We start from the raw sequence: 23,136 nt of genomic DNA on the forward strand, positions 1-23,136 counted from the left end.
TTTCTGTAGTTGGTAACAGATATGATTAGCGTTCCTTAAACATTATTTTGTTGAAATATAATTTAATCTCTGAGAAATTAAGCTAATTGATTGCACCCAAACTGGCAATTTGAATAGGATTCAGATAATACAATATACAGCTCCATACTACTTGTCAAACACAGAGAACTGATACTGTATACTGGATGTTGGGGTGGGATTGGCATGGGGTGTGGGGGGTCCATGGGTGGCTTTTGATATTCATGTCTTACTCATTGGTAGGAAGAAGTTTGATCCAAATCGGATGTTGGGTACTATATTTCTTAAATATGATCTGAATCCTATCAATTAAAAACGGCCAATTTGGGTGCAATCAATTAGCTTAATTTCGCCAAGATAAAATGACATTTCAACAAAATAATGTTTTAGGAATGCCAATCTTACCTGTTTCTAATTAAATAAACAATTTCAGAACAATCGGATGGTGGGTGTCATGGCTTGCTGAAATGACATGGGACGACTCGCTCTCCTTCTCAGTCAGAGTCGCTCCTCTCCTCCTTCACCAGTAGTTTCTTCCCTTTCTTTGGCCCCACTCCGAGTTCCCGTTTGGCAACTCTCTTGGTGAGGCTGTAGGGGATTTCATGTTTAATTTGATTAAGATTCGGAAAGAAGGAAAAACACACACTCACGAGAGAGCCAAATGTTGCATAAGGGAAAGCGAGAGCGGAAGGAAGAGAGGATGTGTGTGTGTGTGCGCGTGTGTATCAGAGAGGTAAGTGAACTCACCGTTTCTGACGGTATTTGTCAGCGTCGGCAGCAGGCACCAACTCACTCAGTTCAAGACAGTCATTGAGCTTCTTCAGCATCTCATATTTCTCCTTCCCTCGGATCTGGAGGGGCAGATGAGCCCAGTTACACACAAACAGCCAACAGCAGACTAGTGACTAGGCATCTCTGAAGGGGACGAGACATGATAATAAATTGCTGTTGGTCTGTCCTCTGAGTAGTTACCTGAAGAGTGTAGATCTCATCGTCACTCACAGCAGGGGAGGAGGACTTGGTCTTCTTACTGACTTCAGGCCGAGGGGCAGGCAGGGAGGCCTCCTTCACAGCTGAGAAGAACACAAACATGACACACATGATGAGGAACTGCTCACACTCAGGGTCATAGGTCAATGTCAACCTTTATCAGCCACAGAATAGAGGAATTCAACTTTATTGTCCAATGTGAATCTGACATCTTTCTTTTTGCCATCTTATGTTATTCCCAACCTCCCAACCCCATGGACACCGCTTTAAGATTGCCAGGATCTATTACAGCGTTTGGTTCCCTGGGCAGGCTTGGTCTTGGTCTCCAGGGTTGTCTCCTGCTGCTTCTTCAGGTTGATCTCCTCTGTCTTCCTGTCTCGACCAGGACAGGCACACACACGCACCTCAAAGGAGCGCCGGCCCAGGAGCTGCCCCCTGCAGGACGGGAGAGGAAGTTCCCATCACTGTCATACCATGACATGACATTGGTTGGGGTCAACCCAGGACCAGGGTTGGGGTCAATTCCATTTTAATTCAGTGAAATTAAAATAGTCATTCTTAGAAAAGCAACAATGACTCTGAATTTAAATGGAACTGAGACAAAACCCTGCAGAGGAGAGACACAGGCAGGTAGAGGGAGCCAGAGATCACAAATCAGTCAATGGAGCAACAGTCGAAAATGGATTATTAGATGATACTCACTCCTGTGTCTCCAGGGTGATGATGGTGAGGATGGGTCTGCGGTTCATCCCACCCATACAGGAGCTGTTGCACATGAAGTTGTATAGCACAGTGGTACACTCTGATCCCACCTGGGAAACCAGATAGAGATAGACATCTGTGACAGATGGATACACTCGCTCTCATACACACATATACAGTGCTGTGAAAAAGTATTTACCCCCTTTCTGATTCTCTACTTTTGCATATTTTTGATACTGAATGTTATCAGATCTTCAACCAAAACCTAATATTAGATAAAGGGAACCTGAGTGAACAAATAACAACAATTAAATACTTATTTCATAAACAAAGTTACGCAACACCCAATGCCCCTGTGTGAAAAAGTAATTGCCCCCTTACACTCAACTGATTGTGCCACCTTTAGCTGCAATGACTCCAACCATACACTTGGTTAAAAGTTGTTAATCAGTCTCTCACGTCGCTATGGTGGAATTTTGGCGCACTCTTCCATGCAGAACTGCTTTAACTCAGCGACATGTGGGTTTGCAAGCATGAACTGCTCGTTTCAAGTCCTGCCACAACATCTGAATTGTGATTTGGTCTGGACTTTGACTATGCTACTAGACTGTGTGCTCGAAGGTTATACACCTGTCAGCAACGGGTGTGGCTGAAATAGCAGAATCCACTAATTTGAAGGGGTGTCCACATACTTTTGTACATAGTGTATTCAGACCCCTTTACTTTTTCCACATTTTGTTACGTTACAGCCTTATTCTAAAATGGATTACATAAATATTTTTCCTCGTCAATCTACACACAACACCACATAATGACAATGGTCACTCTGACAGAGCTCCAGAGTTCCTCTGTGGAGATGGGAGAAACCTTCCAGAATGACAACCATCTCTGCAGCACTCCACCAATCAGGCTTTTATGGTAAAGTGGCCAGACGGAAGCCACTCCTAAGTAAAAAGGCACATGACAGCCTGCTTGGAGTTTGCCAAAAGGCACCTAAAGGACTCTCAGACCATGAGAAACAAGATTGTCTGGTCTGATGAAACCCAGATTTAAGTCTTTGGCCTGAATGCCAAGCGTCACATCTGAAGGAAACCTGGCACTACAGTGAAGCATGGTGGTGGCAGCATCATCATGCTGTCGTAACCTGAATTTTATTCATACGGCGACTGTTATTTATCGAATCAACTGTGTTAATTGTCACTCTATGAAATTAATCATGTAACAATTAACTCATTAGGAATTTGGGGCACCACGGAAGAAGTTGTTTAACGAGTTACCATCTCCCGAATTAGACACTACCGTTCAAAAGTTTGGGGTCACTTAGAAATGTCCTTGTTTTCGAAAGAAAAGCTAATTTCTTGTCCATTAAAATAACATCAAATTGATCAGAAATACAGTGTAGATATTGTTAATGTTGTAAATGGCTATTGTAGCTGGAAATGGCTGATTTTTTATGGAATATCTACATAGGCGTACAGAGGCCCATTATCAGCAACCATCAGTCCTTTGTTCCAATGGCACGTTGTGTTTGCTAATCTAAGTTTATCATTTTAAAAGGCAAATTGATCACTAGAAAACCCTTTTGCAATTATGTTGGCACAGCTGAAAACTGTTGTGCTGATTAAAGAAGCAATAAAACTGGCCTTCTTGAGACTAGTTGAGTATCGGGATGGCGTTTCGCTGCAGAATGCTGTGGTAGCCATGCAGGTTAAGTGTACCTTAAATTTTAATTAAAATCAGACAGTGTCACCATAACACCTCCTCCTCAATGCTTTACGGTGGGAACTACATGTGCGGAGATCATCCGTACACCCACATCGCGTCTCACAAAGACAAAGACAGACATCTTCTGTATATCCCCCCTACCTGGTCACAACACAACTGATTGGCTCAAACGCATTAAGGAAAGAAATTCCACAAATTAACTTAAGAAGTAACACCTGTTAATTGAAATGCATTCCAGGTGACTACCTCATGATGATGATGATGATGATGATGATGATGATGATGATTATTATTATAAGAGCGAGAGCTGCGTGCATATTATGTGTGACAAACAGGTGCTGTTAGATAACAATATTATTTTTCTACCCGTTTGGAAAAGTGTAAACACCAAATGTACCAGAAAGTCTGTTCTAACGAAACATTTGTAAAGGCTTTATTATAGCATAGCAAAGATCCAAAACAGCCGAATTTGTGAAATTGGTTTATCCAACATTTTGTGGTTGCGTGAGGCTTGGTGCTCATGGAAACAGTAGGCTACTAATTCAACGGCGCACTGAAGATTAAGTTCCAGAACCGCAGACAACGACCACTATCCATCACGGTAGAAAGCGCATTTGTCATAAAATAATATTATATTTATTAGTGAACCACCATTATTCTTAAATAATAGAATCATTTACAATTTCAGTAGCACATGTCTTAGAGCACAGGTGTCAAACTCATTCCACAGAGGGCCGAGTGTCTGCAGGTTTTCACTCCTCCCTTGATTCATGAATTAGGGTCACTAATTAGTAAGGAACTACCCACACCTGGTTGCCTAGGGCTTAATTGAAAGGAAAATCCAAAAACCTGCAGACACTAGGCCCTCCATTGAATGAGTGACACCCCTGTCTGCGTGATGGACTGTGCCATCCCTGTGGCCTCCGCAATGGATTAGTCCACAGAGACAGGTGCAAATCAGACGGGTGTCTTGTGCACCATGAAAAAAGAAATCACATTTGCAACTGCTCGACTAAAGAAATCTCTGACCAACAGCCTATAGCCCAAACAATCGTCCAGTAGACTAAATGGGGTCAGCCCTAACACACACAACAGTAGAGTATGGGACCTACCTGAGGCGGCTCATAGGGGACGAGCACGCTCTGTCTCAGAGTGTTACCATCCTCCATATACTCTGCTCGCTGGTTCCCCTCAACTCTGACCAGGTGACCTCGTGGGGCAGGACCTAAGGCACAGAAAACACTTATGAGTATTAAGTGTCACTGAGGATAGCCTACCAGCCGAAACATTTGCGTTACACTTGTTGCCTCTTGAATGAATGAGTATAAAATAACTCAAACTCCTTTTATAGTGTGGATCCTCTATACTGCATCTAAGAGCACACAGTATAACATTCTAGATCTTTCTAACACGTTGTAGTTTGGGTAAGAGTAGCCTTCCCACTGTGTTACCTTCATTGTTCTCGCTGGTGCTCTGGTGGTGAGGACAGCGTCTCACCACGTCAGCCACGTCGCTCAACTTCTTATAGACGGCCAGGGCTCGTACCACTGCCCCCGGAGGAGGGGGGTGGTCCACCACAATCTGAACTGGACAAGTCTTTGCCAACTGGCAGAACAACTTGTTCAGGTCTGGAGAATACTGGAGAAGAAGAGGGAGAAGGGGTTTGTTAAAATCAAAAACCATACTTAGATTAAACAAAGACTGTCAGCATTGTTCTAGTCCCGGTGTGATAGATATTATGGCAACGAAATACAAACTTCACCATATTAATTTGGTCACTGTATCCGAACCTATCACTTCTATTTTTTGATAGTTTGATTTAACTCACAAAATGAGTCAAAATTAGGATGTATACATGTCCAAAATTAAATTAAGTAAATCTGATCCCCATTGTTCTTGTTTGACTCTGCCCTGAACCTTTCCAAGTCCCCTTTGAAGCATTGGACAGTAGAAAATGTAGTTATTTCAAAGCACATGCTTAGTTCAGATCTAATTAGTGACATGAGAAGGAAATTTGACCATTACATGAAGTTTGGACAAAAGAGGGATCTCTTACCTTCTGTATAAAGCAGAGTCCTCTTGATTCTTATCAACTGTACTGAAACTCAAGGCTGCTGTGACAGCCCAGCGTCCTCCAAATAAACACATTTTAACGTCACTCCTCTCCTGATATACTCTCCAGATTATGAATGAGTCCAGGTTTAAATATTCTGTACAGAGATTATGCTGCTCCCCCAGTTCATATGGCCAGGACTGAAACCCCTCCCCCAACCCTGCTCTGAGGCAAGTCATGACATGTCCTCACAGGCTAAATGTACCATTGCCATTTAAACCTTTATAAAAAGACTTATGCTTATTATGCTTTATTAAACATTCCAGTGAATGTGCTGTAGTAAATATAATACTATGTTAGGTGTTATTAATATTAAAGGTGTATAGCAGCGACATTATTGCAAATGTACCATTATAAAGTAAATGATATAGCGCCCATCACATTTACAATGCCTGCCTACAATGAGCTACATTGTACAAGTTTGATACCAACATCAGAGACATTGTTGCATTTGCTCCAAGTAACATTGTTGCAAGTGGAAGATGTTTATGCTATTGTGCCCATTTCAAATGTAAATGGAACATGTAAAGTGTTGGTCCCATGTTTTATGAGCTGAAATAAAAGATCCCAGACGTTTTCCATATGCACAAAAAGCTTATTTCTCTCTAAATGTTGTGCACAAATTAGTAATTACTCCTTTGCCAATATAATCCATCCACCTGGCAGGTGTGGCATATTAAGAAGCTGATTAAACAGCATGATCATTACACAGGTGCACCTTGTGCTGGGGACAAAAGAAGGCCACTCTAAAATGTGCAGTTGTGTCACACAACGCTACAGATGTCCCAAGTTGAGGAAGTGTGCAATTGGCATGCTGGCGGCAGGAAAATCCACCAGAGCTGTTGCCAGAGAATTGAATATTAATTTCTCTACCATTTCTCTACCAATGTTGTTTGAGAATTTGTCAGTACGTCCAACCGGGCTCACAAACGCAGACCATGTTTATGGCGTTGTGTGGGCAAGCGGTATGCTGATGTCAATGTTGTGAATAGATTGCCCCATGGTGGCAGTGGGTTATGATATGGGCAGGCAGAAGCTACGGACAACGAACACAATTGCATTTTATCGATGGCAATTTGAATGCACAGAGATACCGTGACGGGATACTGAGGCCCATTGTCGTGCCATTCATACGCTGCCATCTCCTCATGTTTCAGCATGATGATGCACAGCCCCATGTTGCAAGGATTTGCACACAATTCCTGGAAGCTGAAAATGTTCTGCATACTCCCATGGTCTGCATACTCACCAGACATGTCACCCATTGAGTATGTTTGGGATGCTCTGGATTGACGTGTACGGCAGCGTGTTCCAGTTCCCGCCAATATCCAGCAACTTCGCACAGCCATTGACGAGGAGTGGGACAACATTCCACAGGCCACAATCAACAACCTGAGCAACTCGCGCCGAAGACGTGGCTGTCGATTAAGGAAACCCTTCACACCTCTCTGATTCAGAAGGGTTGGATTAAATGCGGAAGACACATTTCAGTTGAATGCATTCAGTTGTAACAACTAACTAGGTATCCCCCTTTCCTTTCGAAGGAGATGTGTCGCGCTGCATGAGGCGAATGGTGGTCACACCAGATACTGACTGGTTTTCTGATCCATGACGCTACTTATTTTTTTGAAGGCATCTGTGACCAACAGATGCATATCTGTATTCCCAGTCATGTGAAATCCATAGATTAGGGCCTAATGAACTTATTTCAATTGACTGATTTCCTTGTAACTCAAGAAAATCTTTTAAACTGTTGTGTTTAGATTTTTGTTCAGTATATAATCTATATGCTAAGTATGTGTTACTTCCAACACCAGTAGGTAAGTTACTATTATAAAAGACACATTAAGATCAATATGAGATATTAGCTCCATTGTCATATCAAGCCCACACCTCTCATGTGTTGTCGTGACGTACTTTAACGTATGACTGTTATTTATTGAATCAGCTAACTGTGTTTAATTGTCACTCGATTAAATTAATCATGTAACAATTAACTCATTAGGAATTTGGGGCACCACGGAATAAGTTGTTTAAGGAGTTACCATCTCCCGAATTAAACTAATCTAATCTATCTATCTATATATATATACATATACACACACACACACACACACACACACACACACACACATACATATATATATATACACACAGCTGCAGAAAAAAGTAAGAGACCACTGCAAAATGATCAGTTTCTCTAGTTTTACTATTTATTTACATTTACATTTTAGTCATTTAGCTGACGCTCTTATCCAGAGCGACTTACATGAGCAATTAGGGTTAAGTGCCTTACTCAAGGGCACATCAACAGATTTTTCACCTAGTCGGCTCAGGGATTAGAACCAGCGACCTTTCGATTACTGGCACAACGCTCTTAACCACTAAGCTACCTGCTGCCCCATTTATAGGTATGTGTTTGGGTAAAAATAACATTTTTGTTTTATTCTATAAACTACTGACAACATTTCTCCCAAATAAAAATATTGTAATTTAGAGCATTTATTTGCAGAAAATGACAACTAGTCAAAATAACAAAAAAGATGCAGTGTTTTCAGACCTCGAATAATGCAAAGAAAATAAGTTCATGTTCATTTTTAAACAACACAATAGTAATGTTTTAACTTAGGAAGAGTTTAGAAATCAATATTTGGTGGAATAACCCTAATTTTCAATCACAGCTTTCATGCGTCTTGGCATGCTCTCCACCAGTCTTTCACATTGATGTTGGGTGACTTTATGCCACTCCTGGCGCAAAAATTCAAGCAGATCGGTTTTGTTTGATGGCTTGTGACCATCCATCCAGCACCCCCAGATCATCACCGATCCTCCACCAAATTTCACAGTGGATGCGAGACACTGTGGCTTGTAGGCCTCTCTAGGTCCCCGTCTAACCATTAGATGACCAGGTGTTGGGCAAAGCTGAAAATTGGACTCATCAGAGAAGATGACCTTACTCCAGTCCTCTATGGTCCAATCCTTATGGTCTTTTGCAAACCTCAGCCTGGCTCTTCTTTGCTTCTCATTGATGAAGGGCTTTTTTCTAGCTTTGCACAACTTCAGCCCTGCCCCTAGGAGCCTGTTTCGAACCGTCCTCGCCGTGCACTTCACCCCAGCTGCCGTTTGCCATTCTTTTTGTAGGTCACTTGATGTCATCCTACGGTTGTTGAGTGACATTCGAATGAGTTGGCGGTCATCCCGGTCAGTAGAGTCGTTTTCGCCCTCTGCCGGTCTGTAGCTTTGTTGTCCCCAATGTCTGCTGCTTGACCTTGTTCTTGTGAACCGCCGTCTTTGAAATTTTAAGGATGGAAGCAACCCGACGCTCACTGTATCCCTCTGCCAGTAAAGCCAGAATTGAACCCTTCTTTTCCTCACTCAAAACTTTCCCTTTGAACTCTTTTGACATGGTCAATAGTTATTTTTTGATTAATATTACTTTTTAGGTACTATTAGCACAGTTTTTGCGATCCAGCTGGTCCTATTGCAAGAGGATAGTGATGACCACAGCAGTGGTTTTTTATACTTTCTCGTTAAATAAGATTTGGTTCATGTGATCACCTAATCAGTACCTAATTCAGTAGAATGAGGTGTGCCTGTGTTGGAATTCAACAGACACTGGAATGGAATGGCTGTCATACATGTAGAGATGCTAATTTAAGAAAAATTTGCAGTGGTCTCTTAATTTTTTCCAGAGCTGTATGCATGCATGTATGTACAGTGGGGGAAAAAAGTATTTAGTCAGCCACCAATTGTGCAAGTTCTCCCACTTAAAAAGATGAGAGAGGCCTGTAATTTTCATCATAGGTACACGTCAACTATGACAGACAAAATGAGAAAAGAAATTCCAGAAAATCACATTGTAGGATTTTTTATGAATTTATTTGCAAATTATGGTGGAAAATAAGTATTTGGTCAATAACAAAAGTTTCTCAATACTTTGTTATATACCCTTTGTTGGCAATGACACAGGTCAAACGTTTTCTGTAAGTCTTCACAAGGTTTTCACACACTGTTGCTGGTATTTTGGCCCATTCCTCCATGCAGATCTCCTCTAGAGCAGTGATCTTTTGGGGCTGTCGCTGGGCAACACGGATTTTCAACTCCCTCCAAAGATTTTCTATGGGGTTGAGATCTGGAGACTGGCTAGGCCACTCCAGGACCTTGAAATGCTTCTTACGAAGCCACTCCTTCGTTGCCCGGGGCGGTGTGTTTGGGATCATTGTCATGCTGAAAGACCCAGCCACGTTTCATCTTCAATGCCCTTGCTGATGGAAGGAGGTTTTCACTCAAAATCTCACGATACATGGCCCCATTCATTCTTTCCTTTACACGGATCAGTCGTCCTGGTCCCTTTGCAGAAAAACAGCCCCAAAGCATGATGTTTCCACACCCATGCTTCACAGTATGTATGGTGTTCTTTGGATGCAACTCAGCATTCTTTGTACTCCAAACACGACGAGTTGAGTTTTTACCAAAAAGTTCTATTTTGGTTTCATCTGACCATATGACATTCTCCCAATCCTCTTCTGGATCATCCAAATGCACTCTAGCAAACTTCAGACGGGCCTGGGCATGTACTGGCTTAAGCAGGGGGACACAGCAGGATTTGAGTCCCTGGCGGCGTAGTGTGTTACTGATGGTAGGCTTTGTTACTTTGGTCCCAGCTCTCTGCAGGTCATTCACTAGGTCCCCCCGTGTGGTTCTGGGATTTTTGCTCACCGTTCTTGTGATCATTTTGACCCCACGGGGTGAGATCTTGCGTGGAGCCCCAGATCGAGGGAGATTATCAGTGGTGTTGTATGTCTTCCATTTCCTAATAATTGCTCCCACAGTTGATTTCTTCAAACCAAGCTGCTTACCTATTGCAGATTCAGTCTTCCCAGCCTGGTGCAGGTCTACAATTTTGTTTCTGGTGTCCTTTGACAGCTCTTTGGTCTTGGCCATAGTGGAGTTTGGAGTGTGACTGTTTGAGGTTGTGGACAGGTGTATTTTATACTGATAACAAGTTCAAACAGGTGCCATTAATACAGGTAACGAGGGGAGGACAGAGGAGCCTCTTAAAGAAGAAGTTACAGGTCTATGAGAGCCAGAAATCTTGCTTGTTTGTAGGTGACCAAATACTTATTTTCCACCATAATTTGCAAATAAATTCATTAAAAATCCTACAATGTGATTTTCTGGATTTTTTTTTCTCAATTTGTCTGTCATAGTTGACGTGTACCTATGATGAAAATTACAGGCATCTCTCATCTTTTTAAGTGGGAGAACTTGCACAATTGGTGGCTGACTAAATACTTTTTTTCCCCACTGTATGTATGTACGTACGTACAGTGGGGAGAACAAGTATTTGATACACTGCCGATTTTGCAGGTTTTCCTACTTACAAAGCATGTAGAGGTCTGTAATTTTTATCATAGGTACACTTCAACTGTGAGAGACGGAATCTAAAACAAAAATCCAGAAAATCACATTGTATGATTTAAGTAATTAATTTGCATTTTATTGCATGACATAAGTATTTGATCACCTACCAACCAGTAAGAATTCCGGCTCTCAGAGACCTGTTAGTTTTTCCTGTTCTCCACTCATTACCTTTATTAACTGCACCTGTTTGACCTCGTTACCTGTATAAAAGACACCTGTCCACACACTCAAACAGACTCCAACCTCTCCACAATGGCCAAGACCAGAGAGCTGTGTAAGGACATCAGGGATAAAATTGTAGACCTGCACAAGGCTGGGATGGGCTACAGGCCAATAGGCATGCAGGTTGGTGAGAAGGCAACAACTGTTGGCGCAATTATTAGAAAATGGAAGAAGTTCAAGATGACGGTCAATCACCCTCGGTCTGGGGCTCCATGCAAGATCTCACCTCGTGGGGCATCAATGATCATGAGGAAGGTGAGGGATCAGCCCAGAACTACACGGCAGGACCTGGTCAATGACCTGAAGAGAGCTGGGACCACAGTCTCAAAGAAAACCATTAGTAACACACTATGCCGTCATGGATTAAAATACTGCAGCGCACGCAAGGTCCCCCTGCTCAAGCCAGCGCATGTCCAGGCCCGTCTGAAGTTTGCCAATGACCATCTGGATGATCCAGAGGAGGAATGGGAGAAGGTCATGTGGTCTGATGAGACAAAAATAGAGCTTTTTGGTCTAAACTCCACTCGCCGTGTTTGGAGGAAGAAGCAGGATGAGTAAAACCCCAAGAACACCATCCTAACCGTGAAGCATGGAGGTGGAAACATCATTCTTTGGGGATGCTTTTCTGCAAAGGGGACAGGACGACTGCACCGTATTGAGGGGAGGATGGATGGGGCCATGTATCGCGAGATCTTGGCCAACAACCTCCTTCCCTCAGTAAGAGCATTGAAGATGGGTCGTGGCTGGGTCTTCCAGCATGACAACGACCCGAAACACACAGCCAGGGCAACTAAGGAGTGGCTCCGTAAGAAGCATCTCAAGGTCCTGGAGTGGCCTAGCCAGTCTCCAGACCTGAACCCAATAGAAAATCTTTGGAGGGAGCTGAAAGTCCATATTGCCCAGCAACAGCCACGAAACCTGAAGGATCTGGAGAAGGCCAAAATCCCTGCTGCAGTGTGTGCAAACCTGGTCAAGACCTACAGGAAACGTATGATCTCTGTAATTGCAAACAAAGGTTTCTGTACCAAATATTAAGTTCTGCTTTTCTGATGTATCAAATACTTATGTCATGCAATAAAATGCAAATTAATTACTTAAAAATCATACAATGTGATTTTCTGGATTTTTGTTTTAGAATCCGTCTCTCACAGTTGAAGTGTACCTATGATAAAAAATTACAGACCTCTACATGCTTTGTAAGTAGGAAAACCTGCAAAATCGGCAGTGTATCAAATACTTGTTCTCCCCACTGTATGTGTATATATATATATATATATATATATATATATATATATATATATATATATATATATATATATATATAGATAAGTCGCTTATCAAATAATTACCTCTTATCAGTCTCATTCTGAACGTTGCATAATCCTTGAACCTGCAAGAACCCTACCCTTATTGATGAATCAGCAATACACAAAATTGGCTTAATTATTTATTTACTAACTAACTAAATAATAACACAATACAAACACACAGTCGTAGTTTTAAACCATTTTGTAACATTTAGCTCACGCTTCACGTCTGCTGGTCTTGTAGAGTGTCAACCATTTTAAGCCGTGGGCTTCCTGGTCTGGTCGAAATTAAGTCCCCACCAACCATTTCCCACATTCTTTTAAATAGGAATATTGTTTCATAATACACTTTTGGATGTTGGAGTCTTGGCAGGAAGACTTCCTTTGTTAACAAAGGGGTCCTTTCTCCCAATACTTCATGGCAAGGAAGAGAAAGTCTGCACGGTATTTACGACCGGTCATAAAACTGGTCCCCAGGAAAGGGGGTGTTCAAACCTTTGCCTAGCCGGCATGTTTGATCCTCAACCCATGAGGGCACGTCATGACAGTGTATACCACTACATTAACAAGTGTGAAAACCACAATCACATCCCCAAAAACATGAATGAAACATAGGTGATAAACAGGCGCTATCAAGGTGATGATTATTAAGAATAAGAGCGTAAAAAGAGAAAGTTCGACTGACCGGCAGTCGAACTAAGCAGAGGACGCAGGGCGGGGAGATGCCATGTTAGTTAACACCATCCTTACTGGAAGAGATTTGTTGAAATCACAAACAAACCAACGACATGTCCCGTCATGTCTTAGGACAATGCTTTGTGAATCAGTTGTCTTAAAAATCGACAAGCTATAGAAGGGCCACCATGAGACTTGTCTAACATGTTGATGGGCCAAGTTGTTCAAAGATTCGGGTGAAATCTAGCAATTGATTTTGCAATGACAACAGAATAGGTTGATCCTCCCCTGCCATGTTCTTGTGTGGCAAGGTTCCCTCTCTCTTTGCAACCTTCTGCTACACCGCACAGACAAAGGAGGACTGGACGGGATCTTATTTAACTTTCTGCAGTGGCCCAGGTAATTGTCCATTCAAAGGATGCTTAATTGGATGCGTTTGACTATATACTCGTCTGCGAACATATTAATAGAATCTAGGACAATTAAAAAAAGATTTCTGGTCAAACAGATGGAAAATGAGTTTTAGAAATACATCAGAACACAATGTTGAAGTAAAGACCCGTACCAACTAATATAAATGATTTGCCTTCTGTAAGTTTAAGAAATATTGCCTAGTGTCTTGTCATTCTGTTACCAAAAACCCACATATATTCAAGATATTTTCAAATCTCTCCCTCATGAGGGAGGATAATGGAAGTTCACAGAAGTAACACATACAAAGGTAGACCTACCAATTATTTATTGTTTCTACTGATAATTTGGTTTATGATTTATTAAGTGAATAGAAAATGCGTCATTCTGTTACCAAATGGGTAACGAATGACCCCTCCGAAAAATTGGGAATTCATAGTAGTCACAAACCACAGTTGGGTCACCTGCTACTGTCCTGCCTTCCACTGTCAGACTGTTATGTTCAACTCATAACAGTTTTCTTTCTCTTTCTGTCATGTGGTGGTCAAATGGTCCAAAAGCATTCTGGACAACCCCTCCCTCGCTCCATCTCCAGTTAATGTCACCTCTCCCAGCTCATACTGACACCTACCCATGAGCCCCCTCTCTTTCCATTTACTGTAACCAGCCCTCTCACCTCACCCACTGAGCACTGACGTCCATGGACGTTGAAAATAAGTTAACATTTTTATCAGTCCAAATCTGAACCAATCATAGACGTTTGGACAGCACAGTAAAGAAAAGTAGATTATAGGTCAGTACAATACAGTACAGTTTAGTACAGTAGAGCACACTAGAGTACTTTACTGAACTATACTCTGTACTGAACTCTACTTTGCTGTGCTATACTCTACTCTGCTGTACTCTGATGTCCAACCTTGTGAAACATAGACGTCTACGATTGGTACAGATTTGGTCTGGTCCAACCAAATTTGGTCTTGTTTGGGGGCGGAGCTCATTAGAATAATATCCAGTGTGTAGTAGAATAATACCCAAACATGCAAAGGTGGATATTACATTTTTCTACCTTTGTGTACATATTCAGGATACATCACCATGAAGAGAACGACATTCATAATTATGCATTTCTGTATAGTACAGATCATGGACCCATAATGTTATTCTGTTACCATCATTTTGTTACCAGTTATTAATCCAGTTCACTTACTGTAATTCAATAACCAAAATTGATTTTTTCAAACTCAAGGTGTTATATCATAGCCCACACTATTCTTTCTGCAGACATCTTTGAATCTTAAAAGGGATAGTTTGGGATTTTGGCAACTTCCCCAGAGTCAGATTTTATGTCTGCGATAACGCTAGTTAGTATTGACTCGTGAAACTACCTCATACTTCCTTCATACAATACGCAGAGATATACAAATGGCATCCATGAGTTCATCAGACTCTGGGGAAGTAGATAAAGGGCTTAATTGCTCAAATCCCGCACTATCCCATAACTGAGTTTTTGGAAAACGTGGTCACAAACTGAGGGAGATTTTGCCACCATTCTGTTACCAAACTTTACATCTGCACCGTTTCTTCGAGTAAATGTGATTTTTGTAAATTTCAGTGGACTTTGTTAAAAGTAGTGATTGTGCATAGTTTCACTTTGCAATCAATGGTTTTTCATTGGCATACTTTGTGAAAAATCAGAGTCACAGCATCATTCTGTTACTGTGGAATTGCCCACCACTAAGAGTTAAGAAATCATACATTAAATAAAATCATATTTCATTAAAACTATAGTTAATGTGATTGATATGCTATAGAAAATATTATGGCAATTTAGATTAAAAACTTTATTTACACATAGGCTACTTTAAATGATGAATAAGAGTTTAATTGAGCAGCCATCATGGGTGGGATACATAGGGCCCTATAAAATCTGCGATGCGGAAAACGCGGACGGAATCACGGAATCTGATATTAAAACGGAATTAAACAATATAAAAATTTTATTGAACTTAGCAGAAAGTTTGTTAGATGTATTGAACTAGAAAAGTAGTTAAACTGCACTAGTTTCTCATAACTCATGAAAATAATGCATCAGTGATTCTCATTTCCTGTAACTTTCTGAAGAAGTAATGGCTAGGGAATGCGCTTGTTTGTGTTGTGTAACCAGTTAGAATGCCGAAACTAAAGGCTTTCCCAAAAAAACTTTCCAATTAAATATTGACTGCAAAGTAGGCCTACTTGGCAGAATGACATCATGATGAATTGCCTATCAATCAGGTGGGCGTTTGTTTTGCCACATACATGCAGTACAGAATCTTTTTCCCAGACATCAAAAGTGGTCTCCTGATGTGGTTTAAGCATTGTTGTGGACCAATGTTGTTTTCTATGAAAAAGTGTGATTGTGAGTGGTCCTCTGTAGCTCAGCTGGTAGAGCACGGCGCTTGTAACGCCAAGGTAGTGGGTTCGATCCACGGGACCACCCATACACAAAAATGTATGCACGCATGACTGTAAGTCGCTTTGGATAAAAGCGTCTGCTAAATGGCATATACCATTTTTTGTTTTTTTGTTTTACCTGAAAAAAACAAAAAACTGGGAAATCGGAAAAGTCCCCAATTACATAGGTGTGTGTTTGCTTGTGCATGAGTGTGTCAAATCCCTTAGACTCACTGTGCAAGTGACGGACTTGGCTGTGCTGGACTGGAGGAAACGTAGCTGGAACCCCAGGGCCCCGGGGTAGTCAGAGGTGGTTGGTACGGTGGAGGTAGGTGGAGAGCCAGTGTCCAGGGTAGAGATGGAGGGCTGGGGTGCAGACACCTCAAACAGACTCTGATCAAACTCCCCCTGGAGAGGGGCCTCCATCATGAACTGCATGTAAGAGAAATATGTTTTTCTTAATACAACGAATGGTATCAGAGCAAGCGTTTCCTACAAAGGTTAGGTAAATAGTGCACTGCAATGGGGAGACCAACATTTGTTTCCGGCAACAACCCAATTGTAACTTGAGACAACATTAAACATTTGACAACATAAAAATAACTCACTAAATATTACACAGAAATAACATGCACATGAGGAAAAATTACTTGCTGCAGTGAAACGTACATTATCATATTCCACCCAAGCCTCGGTTACAGGTGGTTGAACTTCCCTGATATATATGAGAGAGAGAGAGAGAGAGAGAGAGAGAGTTTAAACTTAGAAAACAACCAAATGCAGGCATTGATCATGCCATATTACAAACGTTGAGAATGTCAAAACTTTGGAGCTGATGGTGATAGCAACCGCTGCCTAGCTTATGTCTACACATCACAGATGGTCATAACCCTGAGGATGGAGACAAAACTTAAGAGGCAGAAACACTAGGAGGAGGAAACATAACATTTCAGTATCTGATTAATTCCATTGTCATACTGCACAGTTTCTTACATCAGGTTCAAATTCATTTTCCACAGGTCCTCGAAAGACTCCTGGCTGAGGGGAAGAGACACGTTCTCCACAAGATCAGCCATGATGGCTTTCTCTAGCACCTCAAAGCAGCACAGAGGGAAGCAAAGCCAACCGGAGCTGAAAGGAGAGACAAGAGATGAGAAACATGCAATATGATAAGAATGAGATGAAATAAGCGTTACAGTATTTACTATGTAACGTTAAACAGGATACAATACAAATTGCCAAGACATATCAAAATGATTAGCTCGTAGTAAGAAGAATGGGAGGGCTCAAAATGCTAAGTGTGGTTCCAAACGACGTTTCAGGGACGTTTGTTGTCTTTCCATACCTAACATGCTCACTTCCGTGTTATTGCCACGATGACCATGCAATAGCTAACAAACGTACATCATTTCAATACAATCTAACGTTAACTAGGTATAAAACAATGCAGACATACAATCTCCCTTGCTAGATAACTCCCATTCAAGTCAGTCTCATAGATGAAAGCAGTACACTGTCATTGGCTACCTGAATGATGTATAACAAACCCCATAAGCGACAAACCAAGTAATGTTCGCTAGCAGCTAACTAGCTCTGATCATTTGAGTCTATCTGGTGGACTAACTTACCTTCTCCGATCTTATTACCCCGAAACTCCTGATTGCACAGTTAAAAATTCACATGTATTTCTGCCGGGGGTGTTAAGTATCTATTTTGCCAGCACAATATTTCTATACTTTTCGTCCACGCGTTGGGGAATCCCCTAAATTTGACCTGAAATATGGGCGGAGTCAAATGGGTCAGCCAATCAAATCCAACCAACGAAAAGTAAATTCATTAAAATCAAAACTGCACCGAGGGGCTCGAAATATATATATATATATATATAATAGAACTTTAGCGATGTCAATGATAGTAAACTACAAATAAAATGTCAAAGGAATATTTTCATGTTGTATGATCAAGTGTTGTTGGGTGCGTTCCAGATATAGTCTCCCAAGGCTGGCATTCCAGATACATTGGAGAAGTGTCTCGCTAGTATTGGGGGCTTTGCGCCCAAGGAATACTGTAACACAGGCTGGTGTCTACCTAAGGCCCGGACTTTTATTGTACAAGGAGCAGATCCTCACTGTTGCACCACAGGATCGTAAGATTGAACAATCTGTCAGCTGTTCGCTCTCTCTCCATCTACAATGAAACCTGCAAAGGCATGCATAATCTGGAACGCACCCAAATGGCCCACAACCCACAGGCCTGAGCAAATTATTACAAAAGTGACATAAAATTAAGAGAAGATGCTTTTATAGATTCAAATTAACAGAATACAAACAATTTACCTGTCCAATTTACCGATATCATACACTCACCTCCATATGTATTTGGACAGTGAAGCAACATTTAATTTGGCTCTATACTCCAACATTTTGGATTTTAATCAATATTGGTTTTAGCGCTTTATGTATCTAGTCCCAGCATTGAGTACTTTCTTTTCTAAACGGTAAAACAGATATGTATGAAAATACCCTCAAATAAAAGGTGACATTCCGTACTGTCGTCTCATATTAAACATTTGATCTCAAAATGCTGGAGTAGAGACATTTTAGCTTCACTTTCAAAACACAGAGGTGAGTACATGCTAGATTACAAAACAAAAACCACCAGAAAGAGTGGTGATGTGAGGATATCAGAGCCTCCATTTCATTATTTTACTGAAAATATAGAAGTTTCATGTTTCAAGTGGATGTTTCATAATTTTCTTGACCATCTAAAAGTCAATATAGGCTACATAGTTCTAAAATCCAACTTTTCAAACAAACCTTTTGATATAATAATCAGATAAATATGTAGACATACTTTACAGGGAAAACGAAGAGAGATTCTCTGCACATTCTTTCTGCTTCTCTACCACATGGGCACATACAATGGCTCTCTGTCACAGGCACATGCCGGACATGGTGAACAAGACTGACAAAAAATACATAACTGTAACAAAACCAATAAATGCAAGTAAACAATACATATATAATTAATTCAAATAATTATTGTAGATAATTGGCAGAATCTACCGCACACCCAAATCAGATTAGTGAAGGTAGTAGAGGCAAAATGCTAAACTGGAGAAACAGGAAAAACTATCCAGACAGATGCAAATTCATTTTAAATGGTAGCTGAGCTTTCGGTCAGTCGACTTTCATCAGAGCCAATTCAAATAATTCATAAAATACTTTAAAAGCCTAAGCACTAATGTATCAGTGTAAAATCTATTTATCTGATAGAAAATGTGACTAATTGCATCAAAAACCTCCCCGAAACCATACGTTAATTGAAATATACATAAATTAACAACAATTAAATTCCTTGACTGCATAGCATGTTTATCTAATATCAATGGCAACTTACTCCTGCAATTGAATCACCCACCTGTTATTGGTGATGTCTGGAAAATAAGTAGGGAAAGAGGTCTCCATGAGTGGGTTTGAAACTCTGGGGAGATGGAAAGATTGAGGGGTTGCATAGAGATCCATGATAAACAATAGTGAACAAATGGCGGAAAATTGCTCCTATAATTCTAACTGACAAAAGCCGTAAATGGAGGATAGTCAAATAGAAGGTCAAAACATCAGGAAAAGAGCATCATTGGTAACCAATTGTATTGCTTGAACAATTTCGGAAGTAGAAATCAACCGTTTTTTTTTTTAAAGTAAAGGAACACCCTCCTGAAGACCCTGTTATCTGTGAGGAAAATGTATAAACATAGCCAATAGCCACCATGATAGAATGACAAATATAGGAAACTACAAATTGAGTAGTTGACGTGAAATAGAAAATGAAAAGACAAAAAGGAAAAAAGGCGAATATTACACTCACTCCAAAAGCAGCTGTACAAAATTCACAAATAGATACATCACCCACAGAAAAAGTCAAGTCATCCCAGTGCTTTCAACTACAAGAACACAGACTCACTGATTCATTCAAATAATACACTGGTCTCAGTTTCATTAGTCCCATAGCAATGTGAAGAGTAAAATCCAGTAGGGAACGAGGGTCGAATCCAAAAACAGCAGGCTATATTTTGATATCTATCTCGACAACTCTTATTTTCTGTTAAGTGAAAATCACGAAACATGATGAGTCACTGGAGAGCAGGCCATTTTTTCTTCATTTTTTCGCGCTCTACCTCTCCTCCTAACGACTAAAAAGTGCATCATCAACTTCCGCCCCTCTTCTCTCCCACAGACTGGCATATATTCAAGACTCTTCTGCATGTGTTCCTGTAACTATTTGTTTATGCTTTACTTCTTGTGAATGACCTCTCCTTAGATTCATCGATGTATAAAAACATGTTTCTATTCCAAGCCATCATCTCAGTTCTTTCTTTCGTTTTTACAAAGATGAACACTTCCCTCCCACATATCTTGTCACATGTTCTCTTCTTACACATCACCATACGCCTCCGCATGAAAAAATTAAAGCCATTGCATGTTTCGTTTTCAAGTGCAATTTTAATAAAATGTGTATATTTTCATTTAAAAAGTTTAGGAAAATATGGCTTCCACAAATGCAGTATGTTTATGTGAATGGAAGAGTGTTCTTCCTTGCGAATGATCATTTCCTCCATGGGCCCTGAGAAGGGTTTACATTTAATCATTTAAAATGTATTAACTAAGATTTTAAGATTAAGAATAAAATAAGAGTATTTTAAGAGGCTTTCATTATCAGTAAAAAGTTAATAGCACAGAGAACTTACGCTTGGGTTAATTTGGTAACACATCAACAATGAAAACAGCACCATTGTTTGGAATGCAAATATTATCATTGTGAATCTACCAATTCTCCCTCATAGTACAGTGGGGAAAAAAAGTATTTAGTCAGCCACCAATTGTGCAAGTTCTCCCACTTAAAAAGATGAGAGAGGCCTGTAATTTTCATCATAGGTACACGTCAACTATGACAGACAAATTGAGATTTTTTTTCTCCAGAAAATCACATTGTAGGATTTCTAATGAATTTATTTGCAAATTATGGTGGAAATAAGTATTTGGTCACCTACAAACAAGCAAGATTTCTGGCTCTCACAGACCTGTAACTTGTTCTTTAAGAGGCTCCTCTGTCCTCCACTCGTTACCTGTATTAATGGCACCTGTTTGAACTTGTTATCAGTATAAAAGACACCTGTCCACAACCTCAAACAGTCACACTCCAAACTCCACTATGGCCAAGACCAAAGAGCTGTCAAAGGACACCAGAAACAAAATTGTAGACCTGCACCAAGCTGGGAAGACTGAATCTGCAATAGGTAAGCAGCTTGGTTTGAAGAAATCAACTGTGGGAGCAATTATTAGGAAATGGAAGACATACAAGACCACTGATAATCTCCCTCGATCTGGGGCTCCACGCAAGATCTCATCCCGTGGGGTCAAAATGATCACAAGAACGGTGAGCAAAAATCCCAGAACCACACGGGGGGACCTAGTGAATGACCTGCAGAGAGCTGGGAAACAAGTAACAAAGCCTACCATCAGCAACACACTACGCCGCCAGGGACTCAAATCCTGCAGTGCGAGACGTGTCCCCCTGCTTAAGACAGTACATGTCCAGGCCCGTCTGAAGTTTGCTAGAGTGCATTTGGATGATCCAGAAGAGGATTGGGAGAATGTCATATGGTCAGATGAAACCAAAATAGAACTTTTTGGTAAAAACTCAACTCGTCGTGTTTGGAGGACAAAGAATGCTGAGTTGCATCCAATGAACACCATACCTACTGTGAAGCATGGGGGTGGAAACATCATGCTTTGGGGCTGTTTTTCTGCAAAGGGACCAGGACGACTGATCCGTGTAAAGGAAAGAATGAATGAGGCCATGTATCGTGAGATTTTGAGTGAAAACCTCCTTCCATCAGCAAGGGCATTGAAGATGAAACGTGGCTGGGTCTTTCAGCATGACAATGATCCCAAACACACCGCCCGGGCAACGAAGGAGTGGCTTCGTAAGAAGCATTTCAAGGTCCTGGAGTGGCCTAGCCAGTCTCCAGATCTCAACCCCATAGAAAATCTTTGGAGGGAGTTGAAAGTCCGTGTTGCCCAGCGACAGCCCCAAAACATCACTGCTCTAGAGGAGATCTGCATGGAGGAATGGGCAAAAATACCAGCAACAGTGTGTGAAAACCTTGTGAAGACTTACAGAAAACGTTTGACCTGTGTCATTGCCAACAAAGGGTATATAACAAAGTATTGAGAAACTTTTGTTATTGACCAAATACTTATTTTCCACCATAATTTGCAATTAAATTCATTAAAAATCCTACAATGTGATTTTCTGGATTTTCTTTTCTCATTTTGTCTGTCATAGTTGACGTGTACCTATGATGAAAATTACAGGCCTCTCTCATCTTTTTAAGTGGGAGAACTTGCACAATTGGTGGCTGACTAAATACTTTTTCCCCCCACTGTATGTCATGATTGAGACACACCCTGCATGAAACAGAACGCTTAACTATTGAAATACTGATATAGAAAAAAAACATGCTAATGCATAGTGAAAGTAGTCAACATACACATTATCGGATGCAATGCAACATTTTGGCAGAAGAAATAGATGTACTATTTAAGCAGTTGAAGAATAAATCTGTGAGGAGAGCGATGCCAATCCCTAATTGCTGGTGGTGGTTGAGCCAGTTTACTTGGTGTGGTGGTAGAACCTCTGTCCTGATTGGCTGTGGGAGAGGTAGGCATGCCGAGGAGCGGGTTGAGGAGAGCTCTGAAACGTTGCCTGTAAAACGACAAACAAAAGAGCATGAATAGATCATTTAGAAACATCATACTATAGAAGTATAATGTAGTTATTCTATTTGTAAGCATCACCTCACGTCTAACTAAACATGAGAATGACTGAGTCAGTCAAATCAAAGCTAGGGTGCATCTACCCTAAAAACAGTGATGAATACTCTAATCCATATTATGACTAATGTTGATTTTCATGATGTATTCCTAGTATTTCGTTGAGGCTATTACCATTGGCCATTTGTTCTAACTGGCTGCACCAAGGCTGTCTGTAATGGGTTGTGCTGCCCAGGTTAGGGTGCTGTGTGATAGGTAGGGCTCTGCATTTAGGGAGTTT

General features: G+C 40.9%; 2 protein-coding genes across 5 annotated transcripts in view; both read right to left on the reverse strand.

Annotated features, from left to right (window-relative positions):
* Positions 1-223: 223 nt before the first annotated feature.
* Positions 224-17,794, reverse strand: tp53 (tumor protein p53). Its single transcript, XM_041894479.2, has 11 exons — positions 17,649-17,794; positions 17,014-17,151; positions 16,690-16,735; positions 16,255-16,452; positions 4,887-5,073; positions 4,548-4,660; positions 1,711-1,820; positions 1,298-1,443; positions 991-1,091; positions 766-869; positions 224-606 (listed from the first exon to the last, which is right to left on the reverse strand). The coding sequence occupies exons 2-11, from the start codon at positions 17,094-17,096 to the stop codon at positions 513-515; spliced, it is 1,182 nt and encodes a 393-aa protein (XP_041750413.1). The 5' UTR covers positions 17,097-17,151; positions 17,649-17,794; the 3' UTR covers positions 224-512.
* Positions 17,795-22,443: 4,649 nt separating this feature from the next.
* The window catches only part of gps2 (G protein pathway suppressor 2), a 28,489-nt gene continuing 27,796 nt past the window's right edge, over positions 22,444-23,136 (reverse strand). For all 4 annotated transcript variants that reach the window (XM_041894481.2, XM_041894480.2, XM_041894482.2 and 1 more), the window contains exon 12: positions 22,444-22,788. In XM_041894481.2, the coding sequence (XP_041750415.1) occupies positions 22,696-22,788 (93 nt within the window). In that variant the 3' untranslated portion in view covers positions 22,444-22,695. The remainder of the gene's footprint in view (positions 22,789-23,136) is intronic.

This window comes from Coregonus clupeaformis, chromosome 13 (genome assembly GCF_020615455.1).
Source record: "Coregonus clupeaformis isolate EN_2021a chromosome 13, ASM2061545v1, whole genome shotgun sequence".
Lineage (NCBI taxonomy): Eukaryota > Metazoa > Chordata > Actinopteri > Salmoniformes > Salmonidae > Coregonus > Coregonus clupeaformis.

Coding starts and splice junctions, on each gene's coding strand:
- tp53 (XM_041894479.2), bottom strand. CDS start 17,096: ATGGCTGATCTTGTGGAGAACGTGTCTCTTCCCCTCAGCCAGGAGTCT. Junction 5,074..16,254: donor CCAAGTCCGTCACTTGCACA/GTGAGTCTAAGG, acceptor CTTCTTCTCCAG/TATTCTCCAGACCTGAACAA. Junction 1,821..4,547: donor TCCCCTATGAGCCGCCTCAG/GTAGGTCCCATA, acceptor CTGGTTTCCCAG/GTGGGATCAGAGTGTACCAC.